Raw genomic sequence first — 23,740 nt, forward strand, 5'->3', positions numbered from 1 at the left:
TTATTTATTTATTGGAAATTAGTAAATGACAAAAACATGGGAAATGCAACCTGGTTAATGTTTCTTGCCAATGATTCGGTTTTTAAATTTTAAATTTTAATTTTTAATTTTTGGTTATAGCACGTTTTGAAAGTTAATCACCATCAGTTGAAGAACAATTTATCTGAAAGTAAAAAGTTTCAGTCACGTTGGAGTCTGCCGCGGTCAATCATCACCGTTATTCACCAGAGCACAGTGTTTTTTTTTTTTTGAAATGGATTGAGTTGAATCAATGTCATCTGCTAATTAATTAGCGTTTTACGAAGTGCAAATGTGACAACGTTTTTGTTTTTTTGTTTTTGTCTGAACATTGTCATTCTCTGTTTCTACTGAGAGAGAGGGACGGTGTGGAGAGAGAAAGTAGAGGGGATTTGAAATGAAGGACGAGTAAAGCAAAAACCATCTTTTTCATTGTGGGGTTTCGTAAAACTTCAATTTAAAAAAAAAAAGGAGAAAGAAAATGAGAGAAGAGAAAGAAAAAGAAAGAGGCTCATTTCCTCCACAGTGAGACACAAAAAGGGAAGAACAAGAAGAAGAGAGAAAGAAGAACATAAAAGACAAAGGAGCCAAATGCTGGTACCCTTTTGAACTCTAAATTGGAGGATCGGGTCACGCAATCGAAGATCTCGGACCTCCGTATCTGCACTTCACATTCAATTCCACGCCACTTCCACATTTCACTCCAAATTTTCAATGCAAAAAAGTTATTAGGGTTTGTCCATTTTTGTTTCCTGTTTTGCAGCATGGGTGTTTGTTTGTGTGAAACCGTGATAATGCTTGCTTGACTCCCTGTTGTTTGTTTGATTATTGTGTTTTTTAGTAAGTTTTTTGGTTTAGCTTGGTTGGTATTGGATTTTGGGTTTATTTGGTATCGATGCAGCTTTAGTCAAGTTCAGTCTTTTGCTGAATCAGATCTACTTCTAATAGTTTCTGAGGCAAATTTGGGTTTCTGTTCTGTTGAAAAAGCTTGAACTTTGAGTCATGGGTTGGGATCTATGGCGTGGAATGGTTCTGTTGAGGGTTGCAACGAGTAGGATTTACCTTAAGTGCATCTGGGTTGTGACTTGATTTTGTTCAATTTCGAACTTGATAGAGAATGTAGATTTATAATGTAATGCAAATAGGGAAATGACTCACTCAACGTACTTGTTCGACGCTGAATTCTGCAAGAGTTTTCTCTTCCTTTTTCTTTTTTTAACCATGCTTCTGCAGAATCTACATTCTGATTTTGGGATTTCTCGTGTGTAGTGTTGTTGATTATGGTTGGTTCCAAATGGAAACGATGGTTAAGATTGCGTTTGCTTGCGTGAAATGATCCGAAGAGTGACAGAGAGTAGTGCTACCTTCAATATAGGAAAATGAAGTCTGATACGCTTCTTGATTATGCGGTATTCCAATTGTCTCCAAGGCGTTCAAGGTGCGGGCAACTTCATCCATGGAATTTTCATGTTGCTGGGGTGTGCTTTTCTGTTGATTATTAGAGTTTGTAATCGTGTTTTCTTGTTTTTTTCCCCTATCGTTGGGCAGATGTGAGTTGCTGGTTTCAAGTGATGGAAACACTGAGAAACTAGCATCAGGATTGGTGAAGCCATTCTTGACCAATTTAAAGGTTGCAGAAGAGCAGGTTGCTCTAGCTGCCTCATCAATCAAGCTAGAAATTGATAGACATAAAAATGCAGAGGCGTGGTTTACAAAAGGAACATTTGAGAGGTAACACTGCCCTTTGATTGAATGCACCGAGCATTTTGGTTTACCTTTTTGATTTGATTGGTTTTGGTGCTTACAGGTTTGTGCGGTTTGTTAGCACACCAGAAGTTTTGGAAATGGTCAATACCTATGATGCAGAAATGTCCCAATTAGAAGCAGCACGAAGAATATATTCTCAGGTAACAACACAGTTATGATCAAAGAGAGAAGATTGGTGCAGACAACTGAACTGAGCAATCACTTGTTTTTCTCTCTTTTGTTGATATTTGGAATGTCTTCTTTCAGGGGGCAGGGGATCAGCGTTCAGATCCACAAGGTATGTTTTCTTTGCTAATAGACACATAACCAAAATAACAGGTCTCTTTGCAATCAGACCTATAATCCAAGACAATTTGGAACTTCTTTTGATCGTGTCACTACTCATCAGTAACCACTCTGATGAATTTGTCTTATAAATTACAACTCTTAACTCTTAAGACATTTATGCTGCATTTCCCTGCTGAGTATCTTGTAGTCATGGAGAAAAAAGTTGTGTTTCTTCTTTTGTTGTACAAAATCGATTGAAAATTACTGCACATTTATGACTTTTAAGTTATATTGGCTGTCATCATGTTTCCATATATGGAACTTTGATTATTGTCAATGTTGATTACTTAATCTCACACTTCTTTCACTATTATTTCTCCCTGGAACACATTTTACTGTTACAGTAATGGGAGCTGACGTATTTTACACTCTACATTGTTTACCATTAAATGCAACTATTATTATAATACAATCTTGAGGAAATATTTATGAACTTGCTTCTAATTTTAGATATGTGCGCACTTCTAAAATGTTTTCTTGTCTGTAATAGTTTGTCTAATTATTGCTCAATTCGGTGATAGCCTATACTGTATGACATGTTGATGTAGGTTCTTCTAAATCAGAGAGTAGATAGAAAAACGAAATTAAATGTAGCCAGATAGGATATATAAAAAAGTAAAAAAGAAAACCATTCTCAGTTCTTAATTGCCACATGCTCCCATCATAATTGCCCCAACAGAATTGCCTTATCTTCTTTGATAAGAGCGTGGCAAAATGGGTTGAGGGTTCAATGCTGATGCCTACCATAGAAGTAGAAATGAAGAATGAAATTCATCTGAAGTGAACAAAACTGGGAAAGAGAAAACTAAAAAAGAACAAACTCCCATTATCTTTAAATTTTTGTTTTGAATTTCTGCATAAAGTATTATTTTTCATAACAAAATAAAAACCAGCATGCTGAAATGAAATAGGTAATAGTTTTGATCAGTATATTATTTGTTGAATGATTGATGAAAAATTTACGGTGAATTTGGGCAGGTGGGAATGGAGCAGGAGCAGTAACAGTGGCAGATGCTACAACGTAAGATTTCATCTACCTAGGCAACATTTTGCATGTTCATTTTACAGATGTAATTGATTGATTTGTTGGTACGAGTTACTTGCACAGGAAGGAACTCCTAAGGGCAATTGATGTACGATTGAGTGCAGTTAGGCAAGACCTAACCACAGCATGTGCTCGTGCATCAGCCTCCGGTTTCAATCCCCACACCATCACTCATCTCAAACATTTCGCTCATTCTTTCGGTGCTCATAGATTGAAGTAAGTCATTTTCTTAACTCTTCTAAAATAACCTTAATTAAGATAAAATGAAATAATAAAAGTAGTAATTATAATAGTAAGCAAATTTTATTTTCGTTCGTAATTAAAATATTGAATAAAATAATAATATTATTGATTATAATGTTTTTATTTTTGCGGTGCAGTGAAGCGTGTACTAAATACATGTCACTGTACGAAAGAAGACCGGACCTTATCAGTCACTGGCCAGGTGGCGATGACAGGGAACTCCGATCATCAATTAGTTCTGACATGTCCATCGACAATGACGATGGGCCCAACCAAGCTCAGGCCCAGGATCAACTCTCAGACCCACCAAAGCCCAAGACTTTTTCCAGCTTCGCTTCGCTGCGAAGAAGCAACACCAGCGTGAACTCGAGGGACGACACCAACGACGCCCCTGCCAAAGAGGAGACGGAGTCGCCGGCGTCGGCAACCACGGCGGCGACGGCTCCGGCGTCTCGGAGGCTTAGCGTGCAGGACCGGATCAACCTATTCGAGAATAAGCAGAAGGAGAATTCCTCCGGGAAGCCACCGGAGCTCCGGAGGTTTTCCTCCGATGTGCTGCGGCGGTGGAGCGGTGCGAGCGACATGAGCATCGACATCAGCGGGGAGAAGAAGGAATCGGATAGCCCCTTGTCGTCCTCTGTTTCTCAGACGAAGTCCCTTCTTTCGGAAGAGAAGGATCGAAACGACAACAAATCGGAGAAGTTTGGGAAAACTGATCAAGGGTCTTCTCAGGAGACAGGGAAAGTTTCCGTTTTTGACGAGGACATGAACGGGGGGTTTAAGGATCAGGTGGGTGGTGTTCCGGAGGCCGCAGCAGTGAAGAAGGGTTCATCCGAGGTTGTTGTTGGTGGTCCTATGCTGTCTTCTGGGGATGATGATGTGAAGGTTTATGGTGGGGTGAAAAATCATGTGGTTGCACCGTCACTTATTAGGGGACCCCGAAGTCATTCTCGATCCTTATCAGCACAGTTTGAAGGTGGCAATGGACTCAAATTGAGGGATGTTTCTGTACGTGTTGATCAATCTTCACAGATTGAGGTTGAAGACTCTTCTTCATTCACGAACAAGGATGAGGATTCCCAAATCCCAAAAATGAAGTTCCAGAAATCTCTACCTGGTAGAAGTGAACAACAGTTGAGCATGACACAGGGTAAAAGGGAGGAAACCAACAAAAGTGCTCATGAATTTAGCAAGATGAAACAAGTTTTAGAGACTAAGGACAATGCACGTCCATCCTCAACCCCACCTTTAGAGCAGCAACATCAGAGGGTGAGGCAAGCTAAAGGAAATCAAGGACTGCATGATGAGCTGAAAATGAAGGCTGATGAACTTGAAAAGCTTTTTGCTGAGCATAAACTGAGGGTTCCTGGGGACCAGTCTGGTTCTGCGAGGAGAGTTGAGCCGGCTGATGCACATATAGAACAGTCACAGTATAGGAAAGCTGGAGTAGGCGAGTCGACTCCTCAGTTACCTTCCAGAAGTAATGTGACTGAAGTGACTGCGAGTTCAAGCAGTCTGGCTAGCTTTGATGCTAAGTCGGTTGCAAAGACGGTGGACAGTCACAATTCTGGTGATGCTTTGGGGCAAAATTTTTCTGATCTTAACTTGAGTGAAGATTCTAGAGGAAAGTTTTATGAGAAGTATATGAAGAAGAGGAATGCCAAGCTTCGAGAAGATTGGAGTATGAACAGAGCTGAGAAGGAAGCTAGGATGAAGGCCATGCAAGATAGCCTTGAGATGAGTAGAGCTGAAATGAAGGCCAAGTTTTCGGGCTCTAGCAACAAACAAGATTTAGCATCAGGTGCTCATCGTGCCGAGAAACTTAGATATTTCAAATCAAATATTAAGAGGGAGCAGGTATTCATTGGCTTGTTTTATGATTTTCGTGATCACTGCAGAATTTTAATTTTTTGAATGCAAAGTTTGTGTTAAATTAAAAACATGAAATTTCATTTTCGGTTCTGATTTAAATCTCCCTTCTTTTTGGACAGCATCCGATAGATTCCCTTCAGAATGAAGATGATGAATATGTTTCTGAATTCTCAGAAGAGAAAACTTATGGCTCTTCTAGGCAAAGTAGGAAAAATTTTCCTAATAGACATACATCTTCAGTTACCCCTCGAACAACAGCTGTGTCGGTCTCACGTTCATCTGGAAGGAGAAGAGACAACCCACTTGCTCAGTCTGTTCCAAATTTTTCTGATTTAAGAAAAGAAAATACAAAGCCTTCTTCTGGAGTCGGTAAAACAACCCGTTCTCAGGTAAGGACGTATTCCCGTAGCAAAAGCACCACTGAGGAGATGCAAGGAGTCAAGGAAGAGAAGTCGAGGCAAGCTCAGTCTTTAAGGAAAAGTTCTGCTAATCCTGCAGAGTTTAAGGATTTGTCCCCTTTGAACCCAGATGGGATTGTTTTGTCTCCATTGAAATTTGATATGGACGAGACTGATCTAGGCCCTTATGATCAATCGCCTAGATCTTTTCTTAAAAAGGGTAATAACATAGGTTCTGGTTCTGTTGGCAATGCTATCCGGATGAAAGCTTCAATGGCAACTGATACTCAAAATAATAAAGAATTTGATGACCTTGAATTTGATGAGGATGATTCTTTGCAGATGGGCACAGAGGAACAGGATGACATTGAAACTATGGTTATCAAAGATGTTGCTTATAATAATAATGGAAAGGTGAGTCTGAGCCAGGAATCCGGGAAGTCTGGTAATTCTGGATCTGAAATTGGTGATTCTACGAGGTCTTTTGCCCAGGTTGACCCTATTTCAGGAGGTGAAATGGCTTCTGGGTTTCCATCCACATTCAACGGTGTAAGATCTGTGCAGGATTCTCCTATTGGAAGTCCCGTGTCATGGAATTCACGCGTGCCTCATCCTTTTTCATACCCGCATGAGTCATCTGACATTGATGCTTCCGTAGATTCTCCAATTGGAAGCCCCGCTTCTTGGAATTCTCATTCTCTTAACCAGGGTGACAATGATGCTGCCCGAATGAGGAAAAAGTGGGGAAGTGCTCAAAAACCGTTTCTTGTTGCTAATTCATCCCAAAATCAACCCCGCAAAGATGTCACTAAAGGTTTTAAGCGATTGCTAAAGTTTGGTAGAAAAACTCGAGGATCCGAAGGTTTGCCTGATTGGATCTCTGCAACAACATCTGAAGGAGATGATGATACTGAAGATGGAAGAGATTTGGCCAATCGGTCATCAGAAGACCTGAGGAAATCAAGAATGGGATTCTCTCATGGTCATCCTTCTGATGACAGCTTCAATGAAAATGAGCTGTTCAACGAACAGGGTAACCTATTATTTTCTCAGATTTATTGTTATTGATCAATACGCCTTGTCATTGCTTAAAATCTAGATATTTAAGTGGATATATTTTTTATTTTATTATTTGATCTTGCCAATATCTTGTGTTATTCCTGCTATTAGGAAGTGGATCCTTTAATTTATTCATTTGATGTCTTTCCACTGTTGGTTGCACATTTAAAAAAGTTATACCTGTCCATAGATATTGATGTGGAAGGACAAGGAAAATTTCAATTAATGTCTTTCTTAACTTTCGTTTTTTAGTAGACTCAACTTTTAATTGATAATTTTGTTCTTGATTCCTACAGTCCAATCCTTGCAAAGCTCTATCCCTGCACCTCCTGCTCATTTTAAACTGAGGGATGATCACATGTCTGGAAGTTCATTAAAAGGTGATGCCTGGGTAACATAGTATACTATAGGTCAATTTTTCATCCTTTTTTGGTGTAGTTTCATTTGTCAGGTTGGTGAAGTAGTTCTGTAAGTTGTCAGGAGTTCTCAAAATGTGTCCTCTTTGTTTGCATTTCATTGATTCTTGGATTAAGGGGCCAATCTTTGAAATTTTTTTGCTAAGAATGTAAAACCTTGACTCCCCAAAGTAGTATTATGCTTTTGTTAGTAAAAAGACTTGGGATTCACATATGCTTTGGATTTCTCTTCACTGATTTCAAGAATGATAACGTTTGATTTGCTACAGATTTAGTATCTTTTACACGATGTCATAGTTACATGTTAACTTCAATTTTTGCAGCTCCCAAATCATTTTTTTCACTATCGACTTTCCGAAGCAAGGGTAGTGACTCGAAAACCAGATGAAATTTCACTGATTGGGCCTGGCAAGTAATTCGGATCATCTCACTGGTAGTAGAGGTGTAAAGGACAATATTAAATATGATACAGAAAAGAGAGGTAGGCTCGATACATTGATCTATATGAAAGATATATGTGATTGGGGTTATGTATATTTTCTTGGACTCAGGTTTTCCCCTATGATTTAGTTAGTCATGGTTGTGTTGATATATGCTGCATTCTGTAGTCAATGAAGAGTCGCCTATTGGTGCAGTGTCATTGTAATTTTGGCAGGAGTGGCATTCTTTTGCTCGTTTATTTTGATTTACTTGTGTGATGTATATCAGAGTTGAACTCCTGTTAGAATGAATCAGTACAGTCAGAGTTAAGAAGAGTAATGTGATTGCGGAGCAAAATAGTAGCTTTCAAAAGATTATTTCCCTCTCCCCATGAAAAGAACGAATAAGAATGATTGGCTACTTATCCTATGCCATTTTATTGTTGCTTTTAGCTGTATGAATTTTCAGCTATTAATGCTCCTTTTCATGACAGCTACACGTTACTTAATGTAAATCATCACACAGTAAATAAACATGGTCGTCGATCCTTCTTACCTTATGATTTTGCATCCATTATTTATTGCTTTAGGCCCTGTGAACACGGAACCGTCCGATTACAGTAATGAATGAGAACGCTAATTGTATTCCATTTATTATATTGATTTTTGGATAAAACAAACTATACAATGCTTACGATTAAGAAGTTTATTTAATTTCTTTAAAAGCGATTTAAGTTGTTAATTAATGCTCTAATTAGTGACTACGAAGACGTTATTGGGAATTTATCAAATGCTTAACGGCAAAGAAAGGAAAATAAAGCGGGAATGATAATGGAAAATGCAAGGACAAGGCACCAGATAATCTTGACTAGCCACAAAAGAAACAGACAAACCAATATTAGCCGACACAATCTTGTATGATTTGATCACTTCTAGGAAGCAATTCGGCCAATCAACAATAAATAAAGGCACCAATGTTATTTGATTTTCTTGGATTAAACGTACTATTCTATTATTATTTATGCAGCAAAATAATGCACCTTGTACCCTACCTTGTTTTCCAGATTCCTTTCTGTACAGTACTTTCTTTTTTTCAAGTTGAGTTTCACCCATCAAATAAGCTGGCATCGTGTGAAACTTACAATAAAACTTACCGTCTTTTATGTACTCGTGTCCTTGCGGAGAACACTGCGCTTTGTAAATTCCACTGTAAAAAGAGTCTTTTATTGTCATTGTTTATTTCCTTTCTTTTTCTCCTGAAATATTCATTTCAAGCACTACTTGGTTAAGTCTTAATTACATGGCACGACACACCTATTACCTAGTCAAAGAGGTGATGCCACAAACATACTTTGTAGTCAGAATATCATCTCTACATGACAAATGTATATTCCTTGTTAGTTTTTGTTCTGATTACGGATAACTGAATTGATGTTAGAAAAAAACTCACACGAGTCAATTCAAAACCAACATGTCATCTAAACAACAACGGCTAAAATTGGAAAAACCCAGTCATAACTATGCTCAGCCGGCCACATAGCTTTACATGCCGTCCATTCACAACACATAAGGATCAATGTATAAAGCATTCCCAAACAAAAAGATAAACCAGACCACACCCTCTATATAGTCAAGGAGGCCAAAGATATGCCTATTTACCTGTTTGGTGTTTTGTTCAATTGTCTGACTATGCTAGAAAACATGGGTGGAACAATCTAAGTTGTCTGATACATTGTACCAATCTCCATGGACCTGTAATCAGAAAGTAGAACTCCTGTTTTTATTTCCCCCCATTTCATTCCTTTTTCCTTTCTTTCCACTACTTCTTCTCTTCAAACTAGTTGCTTGCAAGCCATGGATGGTTCTTTTTCCTTTGATGGAGACTCCTTCTCAAGCCACCAGAGACGCTACTATCCAACACCGGCGAGTTATCACAGTGTGTCTGGCTCTGGCTCTTTCATACCATCCAGCTTTCACAGCGATGCTACTTCCACAACCAGAACAGCTCGCCGCAACCGAGTTCCTACCACACCCTTCGCTTCAGACGATGACCATTCATGGCAAGAAGAGGTTTCATGGAAGTTTGAGGCCACAGGGTGGCACCATTACAGCACAAACTATGGTTCTCTTCTGACTCCATGGGCAGCCAGCCCCCCTTCTGATCACAGCCGAATATTTCGACGATCAGCCAATGACTTCTACCTTTCAAGAACAAGTGGGTTCAGAGGTATCGCAAGCTCTTCTTATGAACATTCTGGCGGTGGTAGAGTTGAACTTAAGAGCTATGTTGCGAGGGACAATGATCATAGTTACTTTGATCATGGATTATCTACATCGGGGTTCATCCACCAGCAGAGTAGTAGAAAAAGTAAGAGTAGTCCATTGGCCGAAGAAGATGAGCTAAGTATGATAGATTATAGCATAACAGAAGAACGTGTAATTTTACCTAATGGCAATGATCATGGTCTTGAATCCCCATATCTTAAACACGGTCATGGTGATTATGGTGGGAGTTGCTATGTCGGTCACGGACTACCATCATATGATGGTAGCCATCTAAGTGGAAGTGGTGGGGGCTATACTTATCGCCACCATGACATTGAGAAGCATTCAGGATATGATGAAGAAGGTGAGGAGGACATGGATGAGGAAGATGCAAGTCCTCCAAAGGCTGTTGGATTGTTCAGCTTGTTTAGGTACTCAACAAAGTGGGATTGGATGCTTGTGTTTGTGGGGTGTTTGGGGGCCCTCATAAATGGAGGATCACTTCCTTGGTACTCTTATCTTTTTGGAGACTTGATCAACAAGATTTCAGAAGCAGACAAGGACAAAAAACAGATGATGAAGGATGTGGAAAAGGTTAACAAAAAACCTTCCCTTGTTTATTTCTTTCTCCATTTATTGGTCAAATGTTTGTGTTTGCACAGTGCTGTGGAGTTGAAGTTTATTTTCTTTGACCTGTTGTGGTTTTCAGATATGCCTGTTTATGGCGGGGCTAGCTGCTGTTGTGGTGGTTGGAGCATATTTGCGTAAGGAGATTAAGACACGAGTGATGTTTAAGTTGTACTTTGTTATGATCTTGATGTGTTGCAATAACTTTTGTTAATGACTGAAATTGGCAGAGATCACATGTTGGAGGTTAGTGGGGGAGCGATCTGCACAGAGAATTAGAAGTGAGTATCTGAGAGCAGTTCTTAGACAGGACATAACTTTCTTTGATACAGATATCAACACAGGTGATATTATGCATGGAATTGCAAGTGATGTTGCACAGATTCAAGAAGTTATGGGAGAGAAGGTTGCTTCTTCTTTCTCCTATTCTACTCACAAACTACTTGCTAGCTAAACTGCACTAATATAATTTTAACTTCTGATACAAACTTTTCATACAAATAAACTATATATATATATATATTAGTATTTTAGTATGCATTGCATATACTAAGGATTTTTATGTAACTATAATTTATAATAAATATTTTAAACTTCTAAATCATAGTAAATAAATGTTTTTAAACATACAAGTTACATTTATATTATAAATCTAAAATATTTAAATTTTGATATAAAACTTTTTATTTTTAAATAGTAGACTTCGAATTAAAATCAGAATATACATATTCGGATAAAATGAGGATAATTAAAGATGTTAAGTGAGATATATTTTTTGGTTACATGATATGTGTGAAATGTTTTTTTTTTCAATATGAGAGGAGAGTGTTAAAAATCTCTATAGAGATTGAAAACAACAATAACTTTATTAGAGATTTTAATTTATAATATTGATTACATTACACTCTTTCCTTTAAAATAATTTACTTTAAGAATGACATATGGTATTTTTTAATTTTAAATTCACCTTTCTGGATTTAATTGTGCCTTTTTTTATTTAAACATTTTATATTGTTTATTTTTAATTTTGCTTATATTTAAAAATGTGTACACAATGTATAGGATATTCAATAATATTAATATAAATTGAATTTTTAAATGAAACTAATTTTAAATTGTATTATATAGGTTCCTAACATTGCCCTGATTTTTTTTTCTTTTTTACGAATTCATATAATTTAAAAGTTTACATCTGGAACAATATATAATTTCAAGGAAATAAGTTCCTTCTTACCAGTAGCATTAGAAATCCATTCATAATTTTCTAAATTTTTGAAAACTAAGTATAAAACTTTACAAATTGCATTTTCTAAACAGGTTCCTATAATTTGTAGGCTAAGGGGGGATTTTATTTTAACCAATTTTAAAAGTCTAGGCATTGATTTATATTCTTTTAAGCAATAAGAACGTATTTAAATAACGAATAAAACACTCTAAAAATAAAAATAAAAAAATGGTTAGGACTATAGTATTAATTTAAGGCAAATGCTAACATCATGGTATGAAATTGATTAAAAAATTATAAATGACTTTTCTTTATTGAAATGCATAAAAATACCGTTACTATGATTTTTTAGTATGTTCTTATATGATTTTCAATATAAAATAAAAACAGTTTTAATTCCTTAACTATTGTGCAACCTTAATTAGCAAAGAAATTATACATAATTTTTTATTACTTAACCTTGTTTAATTTACCTCTTAACTCATTTTTCCCTTATTTAAGGATGTCATTGAGTTACTATTTTAAGATTTAAAAGGTACAATTAGATCTTTTATATAAATTTCACTCATGACTTGATTGATAGTGTGGAATGTTGTTGTTATATCTTATTAATAATTGACTTTAATGTTTCAGTTAAAGTTGTTAATACAATATGTTTCATATATTCTGTGACACCAGAGAATGATAACAAGTTCTATGCTCCAAATTTGGTTGAGATTGATCCTTGTATTCATTTTCATTTAATTTTTGTTTCTGACATTGCAGATGGCACACTTCATTCATCATATATTTACATTCATATGTGGATACATAGTTGGGTTTAAAAGATCATGGAAAGTCTCTCTTGTGGTATTCTCAGTCACTCCATTGACAATGTTTTGTGGCATGGCTTACAAAGCACTTTATGGAGGCCTAACAGCAAAAGAGGAAGTAAGATAAAAAATAAATCAGAAACTTCAGTTTTTATTAAATTGGTTAAATACATTATTATTGAACCTAAAATTGAAATTCATCTGGATCGCCAATTTTTCTCTATACGTTTTTCTTTAGGTTCCAGAAATAAATGAATATAGTCCTTTTAATTCATTGATGTTGTGTTAAACATTCTAGACTGACATTTAAGCTGAAATGTGAGTAAATAACTCCAATCTGAAACACTATTTAACATGTAATTTTCTTTAATACAGATAAGTTAAGAAGACTATATCTATTTATTTGTTAAAATTTGAGAATCAAACTATATCAAAGTTTAGAATATCGATGAATTCAAATTTTATATGAAAGTTGAGAGATTAAAAATATATATATCCCTTATTACATTTGTTTTACATGTCTCAACATTTTGTTAATCCTTTTTATTAACTGTTTGTTCTGAAGGCTTCTTATAGGAAAGCTGGTAGCGTTGCGGAGCAAGCCATAAGCTCAATTAGGACAGTTTTTTCATTTGTTGCAGAAAGCCAATTAGCTGGAAAATATGATGAACTACTGCAGCAATCAGCTCCAATTGGGGCAAAAGTTGGTTTTGCTAAAGGTATAGGCATGGGTGTGATCTACTTAATAACCTATTCAACATGGGCACTGGCATTCTGGTATGGCTCTGTATTAATTGCCAAGAATGAACTTGATGGAGGTTCAGCTATTGCTTGTTTCTTTGGTGTCAATGTTGGGGGAAGGTGTGCCTTCTTCTCTCTTTAACTTATTACAACATACTTGATTTGGAAAACCATAATATTCAACCATGTTTTTCATACAAGGAAATTATTCTTCAAGCATTTTGTTAAGGACTACTTGTACTTTCTTTGTTTAGCGAGAGTTTATCAGCAAATTGTTTATACTATTATCCAATTACAAATCACAATGATAAGTTTATTGACTTATACTAATTATAGTTTCTGATTGATTGATGTTGTAAAAAGTTTTATATATAGAAGTGAAAGTTATTTCTTTCATTGACAGAGGATTGGCACTGGCACTTTCATATTTTGCACAGTTTGCTCAAGGGACTGTTGCAGCAAGCCGTGTATTCTATGTTATAGAGAGAATCCCTGAGATTGATCCCTATAGCCCTGAGGGTAGGAAGCTTTCTGGTGTTCGTGGAAGGGTTGAGTTAAAAAGTGTCAGTTTTGCATATCCATCACGTCCTGATTCTCTGATACTTCATTCCCTTAGTTTGATAATACCACCTTCAAAAACTGTGGCATTAGTTGGTGCCAGTGGTGGGGGAAAGTCCACTATCTTTGCTCTCATAGAGAGGTTTTATGACCCTACTGAAGGTAAAAGTAGCTATATGATTATTTGCAAAAGATCTTTTGAAAGCTAAGGAAGTTATTCCTACTCCTAACTTTGTTGAGTTTCAATATCTTTGTAGGGATTATTACCTTGGATGGTCATGATTTGAGGACATTGCAAGTAAAGTGGCTACGTGATCAGATTGGGATGGTTGGTCAGGAGCCAATCCTCTTTGCCACATCTATTCTGGAAAACGTGATGATGGGGAAAGATGATGCCACAAAGGAAGAGGCAATTGCTGCTTGCATTGCTGCTGATGCTCACAGCTTCATCTCTAGCCTACCACTAAGCTATGACACTCAGGTGTTGTAACTAATGACAATGATATTTCTCCTTTTCTGCAGTAATATGTATTCAACTAAACTAGGTTGCAAAGTAGTTGTTATGTAACCCTGTGTGTGTGTGGCATTCAAAATTGCATACACAAATTTCTAAAGAATTTATGGTATGATGTTTGGATCTTAAATAGGAAGTGCTATATTCTGCAGGTGGGAGATAGGGGGACAAAACTCTCCGGAGGTCAGAAGCAGAGAATAGCATTGGCTCGAGCAATGATGAAAGATCCTAAAATCCTTCTTCTAGATGAACCTACTAGTGCTCTTGATGCTGAGTCAGAGTCTGCGGTCCAACGGGCAATTGATAAGATTTCTGCCGGACGAACAACCATTGTGATTGCTCACAGGATAGCAACAGTGAAGAATGCTCATACTATTGTGGTTCTTGAGCATGGTTCTGTCATTGAGATTGGTGACCATCGACAGCTTATGTCAAAAGCAGGAGCATACCACAACCTTGTCAAGCTTGCTACCGAAGCCATTCCAAAACCTCTAGCTATAGAGAATGGCATACAAAAAGCCAATGATCTATCCATCTATGATAAATCTGTTGCTGCTTTATCACGATCAAGATACGTGGCTGATATCCCTATGCCTATAGACTTAATATCTATGCATGGGGTGGAGAAACAGAAAGACATGGAAGATGATGTACAAGACACAAAGGCAAAACAATACAGCCTTTCTCAAGTATGGAAACTGCAAAAGCCAGAGCTCGTGATGCTATTTTCAGGACTTATTATGGGAATGTTTGCTGGTGCTATTCTGTCCCTTTTCCCATTGATTTTAGGCATATCCTTGGAAGTATATTTTGGCCATGACACTCATAAGATGAAAAGAGATGTTGCACACCTTTGTTTAACACTTGTTGGCCTTGGAATTGGTTGCATACTTTCCATGACAGGACAACAAGGTCTGTGTGGTTGGGCTGGATCAAAGCTGACACAAAGAGTTAGATACATCTTGTTTGAATCCATACTGAAACAAGAACCTGGGTGGTTTGACTTTGAAGAAAACTCTACGGGAGTGTTGGTATCAAGGCTCTCCCTCGACTGTGTTAGTTTTCGATCAGTACTCGGTGACAGATTCTCAGTCCTTCTTATGGGGTTGAGTTCAGCTGCTGTTGGCCTTGGTGTGTCCTTTGCCTTCAATTGGAGACTAACGCTTGTGGCAGCTGCTGTAACTCCTTTTGCACTTGGTGCAAGCTACATAAACTTGATCATAAACGTTGGGCCGCGTGTGGACAACGACTCTTATGGCAAAGCCAGTAACATTGCTTCTGGTGCAGTGTCGAACATAAGGACAGTTACCACATTTTCTGCCCAGGAACAGATAGTTAAGTCCTTTGATAGAGCCCTATCAGAACCTAGAAGAAAATCATTACGAAGATCACAACTTCAAGGTTTTATGTTTGGGTTGTTTCAAGGTTCCATGTATGGAGCATACACCTTAACACTTTGGTTTGGCGCATACCTTGTACAACATGACAAGGCAAAACTTGGAGACGTGTTTAAGATCTTTCTCATTCTTGTTCTGAGCTCATTCTCTGTGGGACAACTAGCTGGCTTGGCACCAGATACTTCTACGGCGGCTACGGCAATTCCTGCAGTTCAAGATATCATAAAACGCAGGCCACTGATTGACAATGATAGAACAAAAGGTAGGAAAGTAGACAGATCAAAGCCATTCAACATAGAATTCAAGATGGTGACTTTTACATACCCATCTAGGCCAGAAGTGACTGTGTTGAGGGACTTCTGTTTAAAGGTCAAAGGTGGAAGCACAGTGGCCCTGGTGGGACCAAGTGGATCAGGGAAGTCAACGGTCATATGGTTGACTCAGAGGTTCTATGATCCTGACCAAGGAAAGGTGATGATGAGTGGGACAGATTTGAGAGAGATCGATGTAAAGTGGTTGAGGAGGCAAATGGCTTTGGTGGGTCAAGAACCTGCACTGTTTGCTGGGAGCATAAGGGAGAATATTGCATTTGGCGACCCAAATGCTTCATGGTCTGAAATTGAAGGGGCTGCAAAGGAGGCTTACATCCACAAGTTCATCAGTGGCCTTCCTCAGGGTTATGAGACGCAGGTAATAACTGTATAGCAATACTAAGAAAATGTGTTGCTAGTATTTCTCTTACTTTAGGTTATATCTCGTTATGCTAAACCACTTTTTACTCTAGTTTTTGTTCATCATATACTTATTGAATTGTATTTGTAGCTTGACTCTAAATCACAAGTTCATACTAATTTATGCTGCATCACTTTTTTACAGATTTTTTTCCTAGCACCCTTTTCTATAAGCAAAACATATGATTATTTTTTCATTTTCTCTGAACTAGGTTGGTGAAAGTGGGGTCCAGTTATCAGGTGGCCAGAAACAACGAATTGCTATAGCAAGAGCCATATTGAAGAGATCAAGGGTACTTTTGCTTGATGAAGCAAGCAGTGCCTTGGACTTGGAATCAGAGAAGCACATCCAAGAAGCCCTTAAAAATGTTGCCAAAGATGCAACAACCATAATAGTTGCTCACCGTCTTTCCACGATCAGAGAAGCTGATAAGATCGCAGTTATGAGAGACGGGGAAGTGGTGGAGTATGGGAGCCATGACACTCTCATGGCTTCAAATCAAAATGGCTTGTATGCTAGCCTAGTTCGAGCTGAGACAGAAGCCAATGCCTTTTCTTGATCATATCCATGAGCCTGTAACATTATTGTCAGCATATAGCAATTGTGACTAAAAAGAATGCCCCCATTGGCCTAAATAATTTGGTCAAAACTAGAAAAGAAAGGACCACTTTAACCGGTTTGGGCTGTTTTGAAGTGTGGGTCACACAACAAAAGTCATTTTATTCTATCTTTTAGGTCAGATTTCTTCTTTTTCAAATAAACAAAAAATACATATTATGTGCCACTTGATTATGTAAATTTGATAAGGAAATACTTAAACATTTTTGTTTACTTACTTCTATAGCACTTTTTCTTGATTATGGCAAAAGAATGATTATGCATATGCAAATGCAAATGCATGCTCAATATGGAGGAGGCTAATAATGATTCAAGTAAGACCAGCCACAATAAATGGGCACGAGGGTATCCTTAAATCTTTCAGTGGTTACATTGGCTCTAACTAAAAACGACATATGACCAGATTGAGCCCCACCAACATCATGTATTCTATAATATTCATTAAATTGCTAACAGGGTTAGCAGGCATAATTCTTTGGTAAAGGAACTGATTTATCATTTCATGTCTCACAAAAAGTGCTTCATATTTCCCACGCTCAAGGGTGTTGTTGTTCCATAGTTTTCAAACCAAGAGAATATGATGCTAACGTGCCTTCAATAAAAGATATTTATATAATCTTGGTTAATCCTCTGGAAAAGCAATCAGAAGCATTATTTTTTGGAAGCCTACTATTGCAGTTTGTCCTTTCTGGTCTGCAGAATTTCTTACAACCCTCTTTGATTCTTCTGTTGCACACTTCTCTTGTCACTTCATGCTTCAAATCTGAATTAGGTAACATGATATATATACATATGCAAACACATACATACAAATTCACATGCAAACACACTGCTGTATATGTTATCTATATGTTAAACTTTTTCCAATGTTTCTTGGCTTATTTTTTATCTATCAAGAAAGTTCAAGTCTTGCTGCTTAACTTCCTTTTTTGGATATCACATCAAACGATTAACTATTCCAGTTAGCTACATCTTTGCACAATATTTTGGCATGTCAGGGGATTAGAAAACTCAAAAATTGCTTGCATTTTACACCTTAAATAGGCTTAGGAGTTAGGACTCATAAAAAGTAAGTCCATTTGTACAGAATTACGGAAGGATCTACCAAAATGTATTAATTTTACTTGGTGTGCAGCTCCTTGCATTGAAAATAGCAGACGTGCAAATTTGTTGACCCCCTGAATAATATAATACATAAAACAGAAGAAAGTGAAGAGGCATGGCATCCCTCATTCCTGGGGTTCTGCTGAAGCTTCTCCAGAGTATGGATTCTAATGTGAAAGTTAATGGAGAATATAGATCAGTCCTTCTGCAAGTGGTCAGCATTGTGCCTGCAATAACTGGGTCTGAATTATGGCCTAACCAAGGTTTCTTCCTCAAAGTCTCTGACTCTTCTCATTCAACTTATGTTTCACTCTCAAAGGAAGATAACGAGCTTATCTTGAGCAACAAGTTGCAGCTTGGACAATTTTTTTATGCGGATAGGATAGAAGCTGGAACACCAGTTCCTATTCTTGTTGATGTTACAGCGGTTCCTGGCCGGCACCCTTTTATTGGAAATCCTAAGGATTTAATGCAAATGTTAGAGCCATCAGAGGGTCCTGTGCAATCTGATAATCATCATAGAATTATTCGTTCAAAATCCATGAACTCTGTCAAAGAAAGCAGAAGTCCATGGCAGAAAATTGTTATTAAAGAGGAAAAATCTGCTGTTGCATCCAGGTACATGCGGGGTGTTAGAAGTTCAACCTCAAACGTGAATGTTCATGATGCTACTGAAGAAAGAAAAGGAAATGATTTTCAGAATGATGTAGACAGTAGTAAGAAGGTGGGATCTGCAAAAGTAAAACTGCAAAAATTACAGGTCAGGTATGATTCTTGTCTTTGATAGGCACTTTTTAAGGCTCAAGAATATATGGATTAAGTATTTGGCCTTTCTATAGAGTTATAGTATGCCCAATATTTGAAAGCAGCATGGGAACAACTATAACTACCCCATACAATGAATAATTTATTTAACTTAGGATTAAATATATTTTTAGTTTTTAAATTTTGACACGAAATTAAAATTTGTCCTTCTCCCAAAGAATAAATATATTCTTATTAATCTAACTGCGTTAAATTTTGTTGATATGTCAAATGACGTTTCTGGCTTATGTTTTGAGTTGTTTACAACTTTCATATCAAATGTTAGCCTGAAACACCATTTAACAATTAAAAAATATTACCATCCTTGGATTAGGTAGCCTATATCCATTCATTTTAAAGTTTAAGAACTAAAATATATCAAAGTTTGGAACAGTGACAAATTCCAATTTTGTTAGAAAACAAGTTCCTTATCTTAACTACGTAACCACCAATACCTGGTAACAAGTTTAGTGTTGAATTGTATGCTGTGTTACATGCTAAATAGGTAATAATGAAAATTAAGAGATTGAGAATGATTAGTTTTAGCATCACAGACACTCTCAGTGAATACAACTCGTACTCTACTACTTGAAACATCTTCACCAAGGCAGAGGGTTGCTCAATCTAACATCCAGGAGACTGCCATGTCACCTTCTAAGCGCATATCTATCAAACATAATTCTGCTAAAGTGGAAACTACAAACTTGAATATTTTGCCAAGCAGTGAAGATAAAAGCTGGAGCACAGAGGCAATTCCATGGTCCTCTCTGCCAGACAAACTTTTGAGTCCTGGAAAGGTACATTGCAATTTAATCCCTCCTTTGAATGACAGATGTTACCATAAAACATAGATGCAATTTGTTGATCTTGTTCTGTAATCAAATTGGAGTTTCATCTCAGTAATCTATGTAATAAAGGATTCCACCAAATATTATTGAAGTGAAACTCCAAAACTATTTAGAGAACACTACCATAAGTATTTATAACACTGCATATTATTATTATTATTATTATTATTATTATTGTGTTTAACAGATTAGATCAAATTGCATCTCATGTGTCTTTTTTGAGTAAAGCAAAGTTATCTCAGCAATTTCATGAATTTTTGATGGCAATCATACAAATTTCCTCATTTTACTAGGAATTGCTCAGAAGGAAACATCTAGCCTCCATGGTTGCTGTAGAAGCTCAGAAAGAAGTTACAGCTACTGCAGTCCTTGCCAAGTTGTTAAGGTACGTTATTCATTTGTATTATATTGTCAAATTATTCAGTCAAAGTTTAGTTACTTGGGAAATTTTAAAATTTGTTTCTATATTACTAAATTTAAAGATGTTATTTTAGCAGACACTCAAACTGACTTGTAATAACTATTTTTATGTAGGGATTAAAGTGTAAAGCTTTTTCATTGGATTAACTTTTAAAAAATGGTGTCAAATACAAGGATAACATTTTTTCCATTTAGATTCTTCAATTATTTACTTCTCTTTCCTTTTCAGTATGTTTGCCAACATCTGCAGCTCAGCTGCCTCAGAGAATCCTCATGTCACACTGAACAAGTTTTTTTCCTTCCAAGAACTCATCAACCAGTCAAATGGTACAAGTACAGTTCCACACACAGATAAATTACATCATCTATATAAAACTTCTTCTCCTTCAGAAACAGACAAAAATGACAAGAAATCAGTTTTAATGCCTGGGAAAATTTCATCAAAGTCTCCAAAATACTCACCAGATTTATCCGACACTGAGAAACACGAATGGGCCACAGTAAATGGTCTAAAAGAGATAAACGAACTGAGAGAAGTCCTTTTGATTGAAACAAAATCATGGTTTTTGAAATACTTGGAAAAAACATTGGATGTCTGGTTTTCCATAAGCTCCCAAGAGAAGAGAGGAAAGACGAGTAAGGACCCTGCGGGGAAGAAAATGAATCATGCCAATCATATAGCTCTCACATTGTCACTCCTTAAGCAAGCAAATGAATGGTTGGAGAAACTGAGAAACACTTCAAACATGGAAAATGAAGAGCTGTTGGAAACTGTTGACAGATTGAAGCAAAAAGTGTATTCTTGTTTGCTCCTACATGTTGATTCTGCTGCATTTGCTTTGGAAAATCGAGCTTGATTATTGGATAATGATGCGTTTTAAAGCTTATATTCTATTTAAAGCTATTTATAAGTTAAATTATCTTGTGTGGTTGAGACAGACATGGTTAATGGAAGCTTGGCCAACAGATTTTTCAAAATGTAATGTTACATGATATGACAATAAAGACCACCCTTTGAACGGCGTTCAAATGAAATTCAGATTCTCTGTTGAGTTTTTCTGTGTTGTTCCTTTCTATTGTCTTTAAAATACACTGATACATACTGATTTTGATGTTTTAAAATACCAATATCAGTGTTTTTAATGTTTAGCAGAGGACAACATTAAAAAACACTCAAGAGAGAATTTGGACTTGTTCAAATGAAGTTTAGTTGTAACATGATTTCCTGAAAACTTTGTTTCCTTTTGGAATCTTAATACATGTACACATAGCAGGTGGAAAAGCTTACCTTGTGGCTTACAAATTGTTTTGTATAACAACGTTACCCAGAGAAAGAATTCATGCTGGAAAAGCAGGACACAAGCTCAACACTTCCACAAATCAAGCATGTGTCCTGCTTCTCCAGCATAATTCAATCTCTGTCTTCTTTCTTGTCACACATATGGGCTCAGAGAGTTGAATTGAGAATATGGAAACATGTTACTTACTTCTCTAGGAATAGGAGTTTGCTTAGTAATGTGATACACATGTTTAGGTTGCATTTTATAAGCAGAAACTTATATAACTTAGTGGAGTTAAGTTTGACATGACTCATATGCATTGGTTGTTAACCATTTTTGTTGGTGACCAGGGTTGTTCAACTTGTGTTTTCTTATGCTAATAAAAGAAGTTTATATTATCTCATCAAGCTAATCATCATAGTTTTGTTCATGTACTGTTGAAGTTTGGCAACCAAATAAGAGTTTTGTGAGTGCTTAGTTGAAAGGTAAAGTGAGATGTTACCAAATGCCAACAAAAATTAGCAGCCCTACAATGTGACAGACCCACCCACTTACACCTTGCTACACATGAATTCTTAAGTACAGAGTTCACTTTAGGATGAAATAATACGAGAAATGATTCTCTGACACATAAAATTTATCTTCATTTTACATTACTCTTTAATATTTTGTTGCTCTCTTCTTTTTTGAAAAAATATAAAAAATTACTTTTTTTTATAACCATTTTATTCTGTGTATCAAATCAATGTAAAAGTGTATCATCCAATTATTATTTAAATAATATACATGAGAGGTAAGAAATGGAAACCTTCAATTGAAAAAGATTCATAAATGTTTAAAATAAAAACATGACTTATATGTAATTTTTGTTCTTATTGTGTTGTGAATGTATAATTCTAATCCTATAAAGTTTAATTATATATTTGATCCTTTAATTTTCTAATGCTAAACAGTTTGGTCTATTGTTAAAACGTTTGTTGTCATTTTAAACCCATCGACATTTCTTTGTTAACGTGCTTTGAATAATAATAAAAAATGTAAAAGAGTTCATCAATAGTAATTGTTAATTAATACCAGAAGTGTTTAACAATAACCTTTATAAACACAGTTTTTTGTTGGATGATATATTAATGTTAGATTAAAACGGTTTATTTAAATCAATTGGAGGACTAAATTACAATAACTAAAATTTAATTTATTAAATCTAAAGTTTTTTTAACTAGGTTTTATTATGAAATAAAACTGAAAGAACAAAGTAAATTATTAATAGTATTTAAATAATTTGTATTAGCTTGTGTAATTATTTCTCTAAATGTTGTTTGGAAGGTCGGATGAAAAGTGAGAGAGTAGAAAAGAAAAGGAAAGAGTAAAAATTACTGGAAGTTTTGATACTTTATTCATTCTAGGCAGCTTCATTTTTATACTTACTATTTTTAATATTTTTTTTATAAATTTATTATTATAATAGAACAACAATTTTAATCTATTAAGAATGAGAATAATACAAAATCTATGAAAAAAGATCCTAGGTTCCTTAACAGAAAACCCTTATTGTGAAAATGAAAATTATAACTTGCTAAAATATTCCAAGAAAATATTTAGGTAAGGAAATTTATGAAATAAGAATACTTAAAAACATGAACAAATTTTATTCAAAATAAAAAGATTAAGAAAAAGAAAAAAAACATAGTGATGTCGGAGCTCCGACATAAACATTATTAGAATATTTGATAATTATAATTAATTAAATTGGACAAACTAATTATAAATATTATCACTGGTTAGTTTTTAATGACAATAATAAGAATAATAGTGATAATAATAATAATAACAATAATAATAATGATAATAATAATGACAAACTAATTAAATTGGACAAACTAATTATAAATATTATCACTGATTCATTAAATATGTTATTAATATATGCTATGCCAATTTACTAATAAAAGGGTGACATTTTTAAACTAGTTATTTTTTTTACTTAATTTGGATAATTATCTAATGCGTAATTGTTTTCTCTAATCTCTTCTTCTCACGATGCTCTCTCGTATATTTTACACAATAAATATATATTCTTAAATTTTTTATAAAATTAAAAATTTATTTGTAATATACTTCTAAAATTAAAATAATTAAAATATATTTCATTGGTTTATATATATATATATATATATATATATATATATATATATATATATATATATATATTCATTTATTTATCTATTTCA

At 35.7% G+C, this 23,740-nt stretch overlaps 3 protein-coding genes across 5 annotated transcripts; all 3 read left to right on the top strand.

The window, feature by feature from the left end:
* Nucleotides 1–352: 352 nt before the first annotated feature.
* LOC124848876 (uncharacterized) lies at nucleotides 353–8,005 on the top strand. Of its 3 annotated transcripts, none has more exons than XM_088101831.1 (11): nucleotides 353–742; nucleotides 1,288–1,456; nucleotides 1,567–1,749; nucleotides 1,826–1,925; nucleotides 2,032–2,062; nucleotides 3,091–3,133; nucleotides 3,221–3,373; nucleotides 3,538–5,257; nucleotides 5,392–6,703; nucleotides 7,026–7,109; nucleotides 7,469–8,005. In XM_088101831.1, exons 2-11 carry the CDS (start codon nucleotides 1,398–1,400, stop codon nucleotides 7,531–7,533), a joined length of 3,750 nt encoding a protein of 1,249 aa, XP_087957957.1. In that variant the 5' UTR covers nucleotides 353–742; nucleotides 1,288–1,397; the 3' UTR covers nucleotides 7,534–8,005. The 3 variants fall into 3 exon arrangements, with proteins under 3 accessions (XP_087957957.1, XP_087957958.1, XP_047182649.2); XM_088101832.1 differs by having other exon boundaries at nucleotides 353–615; XM_047326693.2 differs by having other exon boundaries at nucleotides 354–751.
* Nucleotides 8,006–8,962: 957 nt separating this feature from the next.
* Nucleotides 8,963–17,247, top strand: LOC148191507 (ABC transporter B family member 19-like). The gene is made up of 9 exons (XM_088101534.1): nucleotides 8,963–10,423; nucleotides 10,539–10,593; nucleotides 10,687–10,862; nucleotides 12,447–12,611; nucleotides 13,059–13,354; nucleotides 13,638–13,954; nucleotides 14,050–14,273; nucleotides 14,459–16,393; nucleotides 16,647–17,247. The coding sequence occupies exons 1-9, from the start codon at nucleotides 9,419–9,421 to the stop codon at nucleotides 16,992–16,994; spliced, it is 4,521 nt and encodes a 1,506-aa protein (XP_087957660.1). The 5' UTR covers nucleotides 8,963–9,418; the 3' UTR covers nucleotides 16,995–17,247.
* Nucleotides 17,248–17,553: 306 nt separating this feature from the next.
* Nucleotides 17,554–21,518, top strand: LOC148191508 (protein CORTICAL MICROTUBULE DISORDERING 1-like). Its single transcript, XM_088102375.1, has 5 exons — nucleotides 17,554–17,825; nucleotides 18,189–18,917; nucleotides 19,516–19,758; nucleotides 20,103–20,194; nucleotides 20,459–21,518. The coding sequence occupies exons 2-5, from the start codon at nucleotides 18,273–18,275 to the stop codon at nucleotides 21,084–21,086; spliced, it is 1,608 nt and encodes a 535-aa protein (XP_087958501.1). The 5' UTR covers nucleotides 17,554–17,825; nucleotides 18,189–18,272; the 3' UTR covers nucleotides 21,087–21,518.
* The last annotated feature ends 2,222 nt before the right edge of the window (nucleotides 21,519–23,740 follow it).

This window comes from Vigna umbellata, chromosome 11, assembly GCF_029865625.1.
Source record: "Vigna umbellata cultivar VRB3 chromosome 11, Vumbellata_1.0, whole genome shotgun sequence".
Classification (NCBI taxonomy): Eukaryota; Viridiplantae; Streptophyta; class Magnoliopsida; order Fabales; family Fabaceae; genus Vigna; species Vigna umbellata.

Coding starts and splice junctions, on each gene's coding strand:
- LOC124848876 (XM_088101831.1), top strand. CDS start 1,398: ATGAAGTCTGATACGCTTCTTGATTATGCGGTATTCCAATTGTCTCCA. Junction 1,457..1,566: donor TTGTCTCCAAGGCGTTCAAG/GTGCGGGCAACT, acceptor ATCGTTGGGCAG/ATGTGAGTTGCTGGTTTCAA. Junction 6,704..7,025: donor TGAGCTGTTCAACGAACAGG/GTAACCTATTAT, acceptor TGATTCCTACAG/TCCAATCCTTGCAAAGCTCT.
- LOC148191507 (XM_088101534.1), top strand. CDS start 9,419: ATGGATGGTTCTTTTTCCTTTGATGGAGACTCCTTCTCAAGCCACCAG. Junction 10,594..10,686: donor GGTGGTTGGAGCATATTTGC/GTAAGGAGATTA, acceptor TGAAATTGGCAG/AGATCACATGTTGGAGGTTA. Junction 13,955..14,049: donor GTTTTATGACCCTACTGAAG/GTAAAAGTAGCT, acceptor ATATCTTTGTAG/GGATTATTACCTTGGATGGT.
- LOC148191508 (XM_088102375.1), top strand. CDS start 18,273: ATGGCATCCCTCATTCCTGGGGTTCTGCTGAAGCTTCTCCAGAGTATG. Junction 18,918..19,515: donor TAAAACTGCAAAAATTACAG/GTCAGGTATGAT, acceptor TTAGCATCACAG/ACACTCTCAGTGAATACAAC. Junction 20,195..20,458: donor GTCCTTGCCAAGTTGTTAAG/GTACGTTATTCA, acceptor TTTCCTTTTCAG/TATGTTTGCCAACATCTGCA.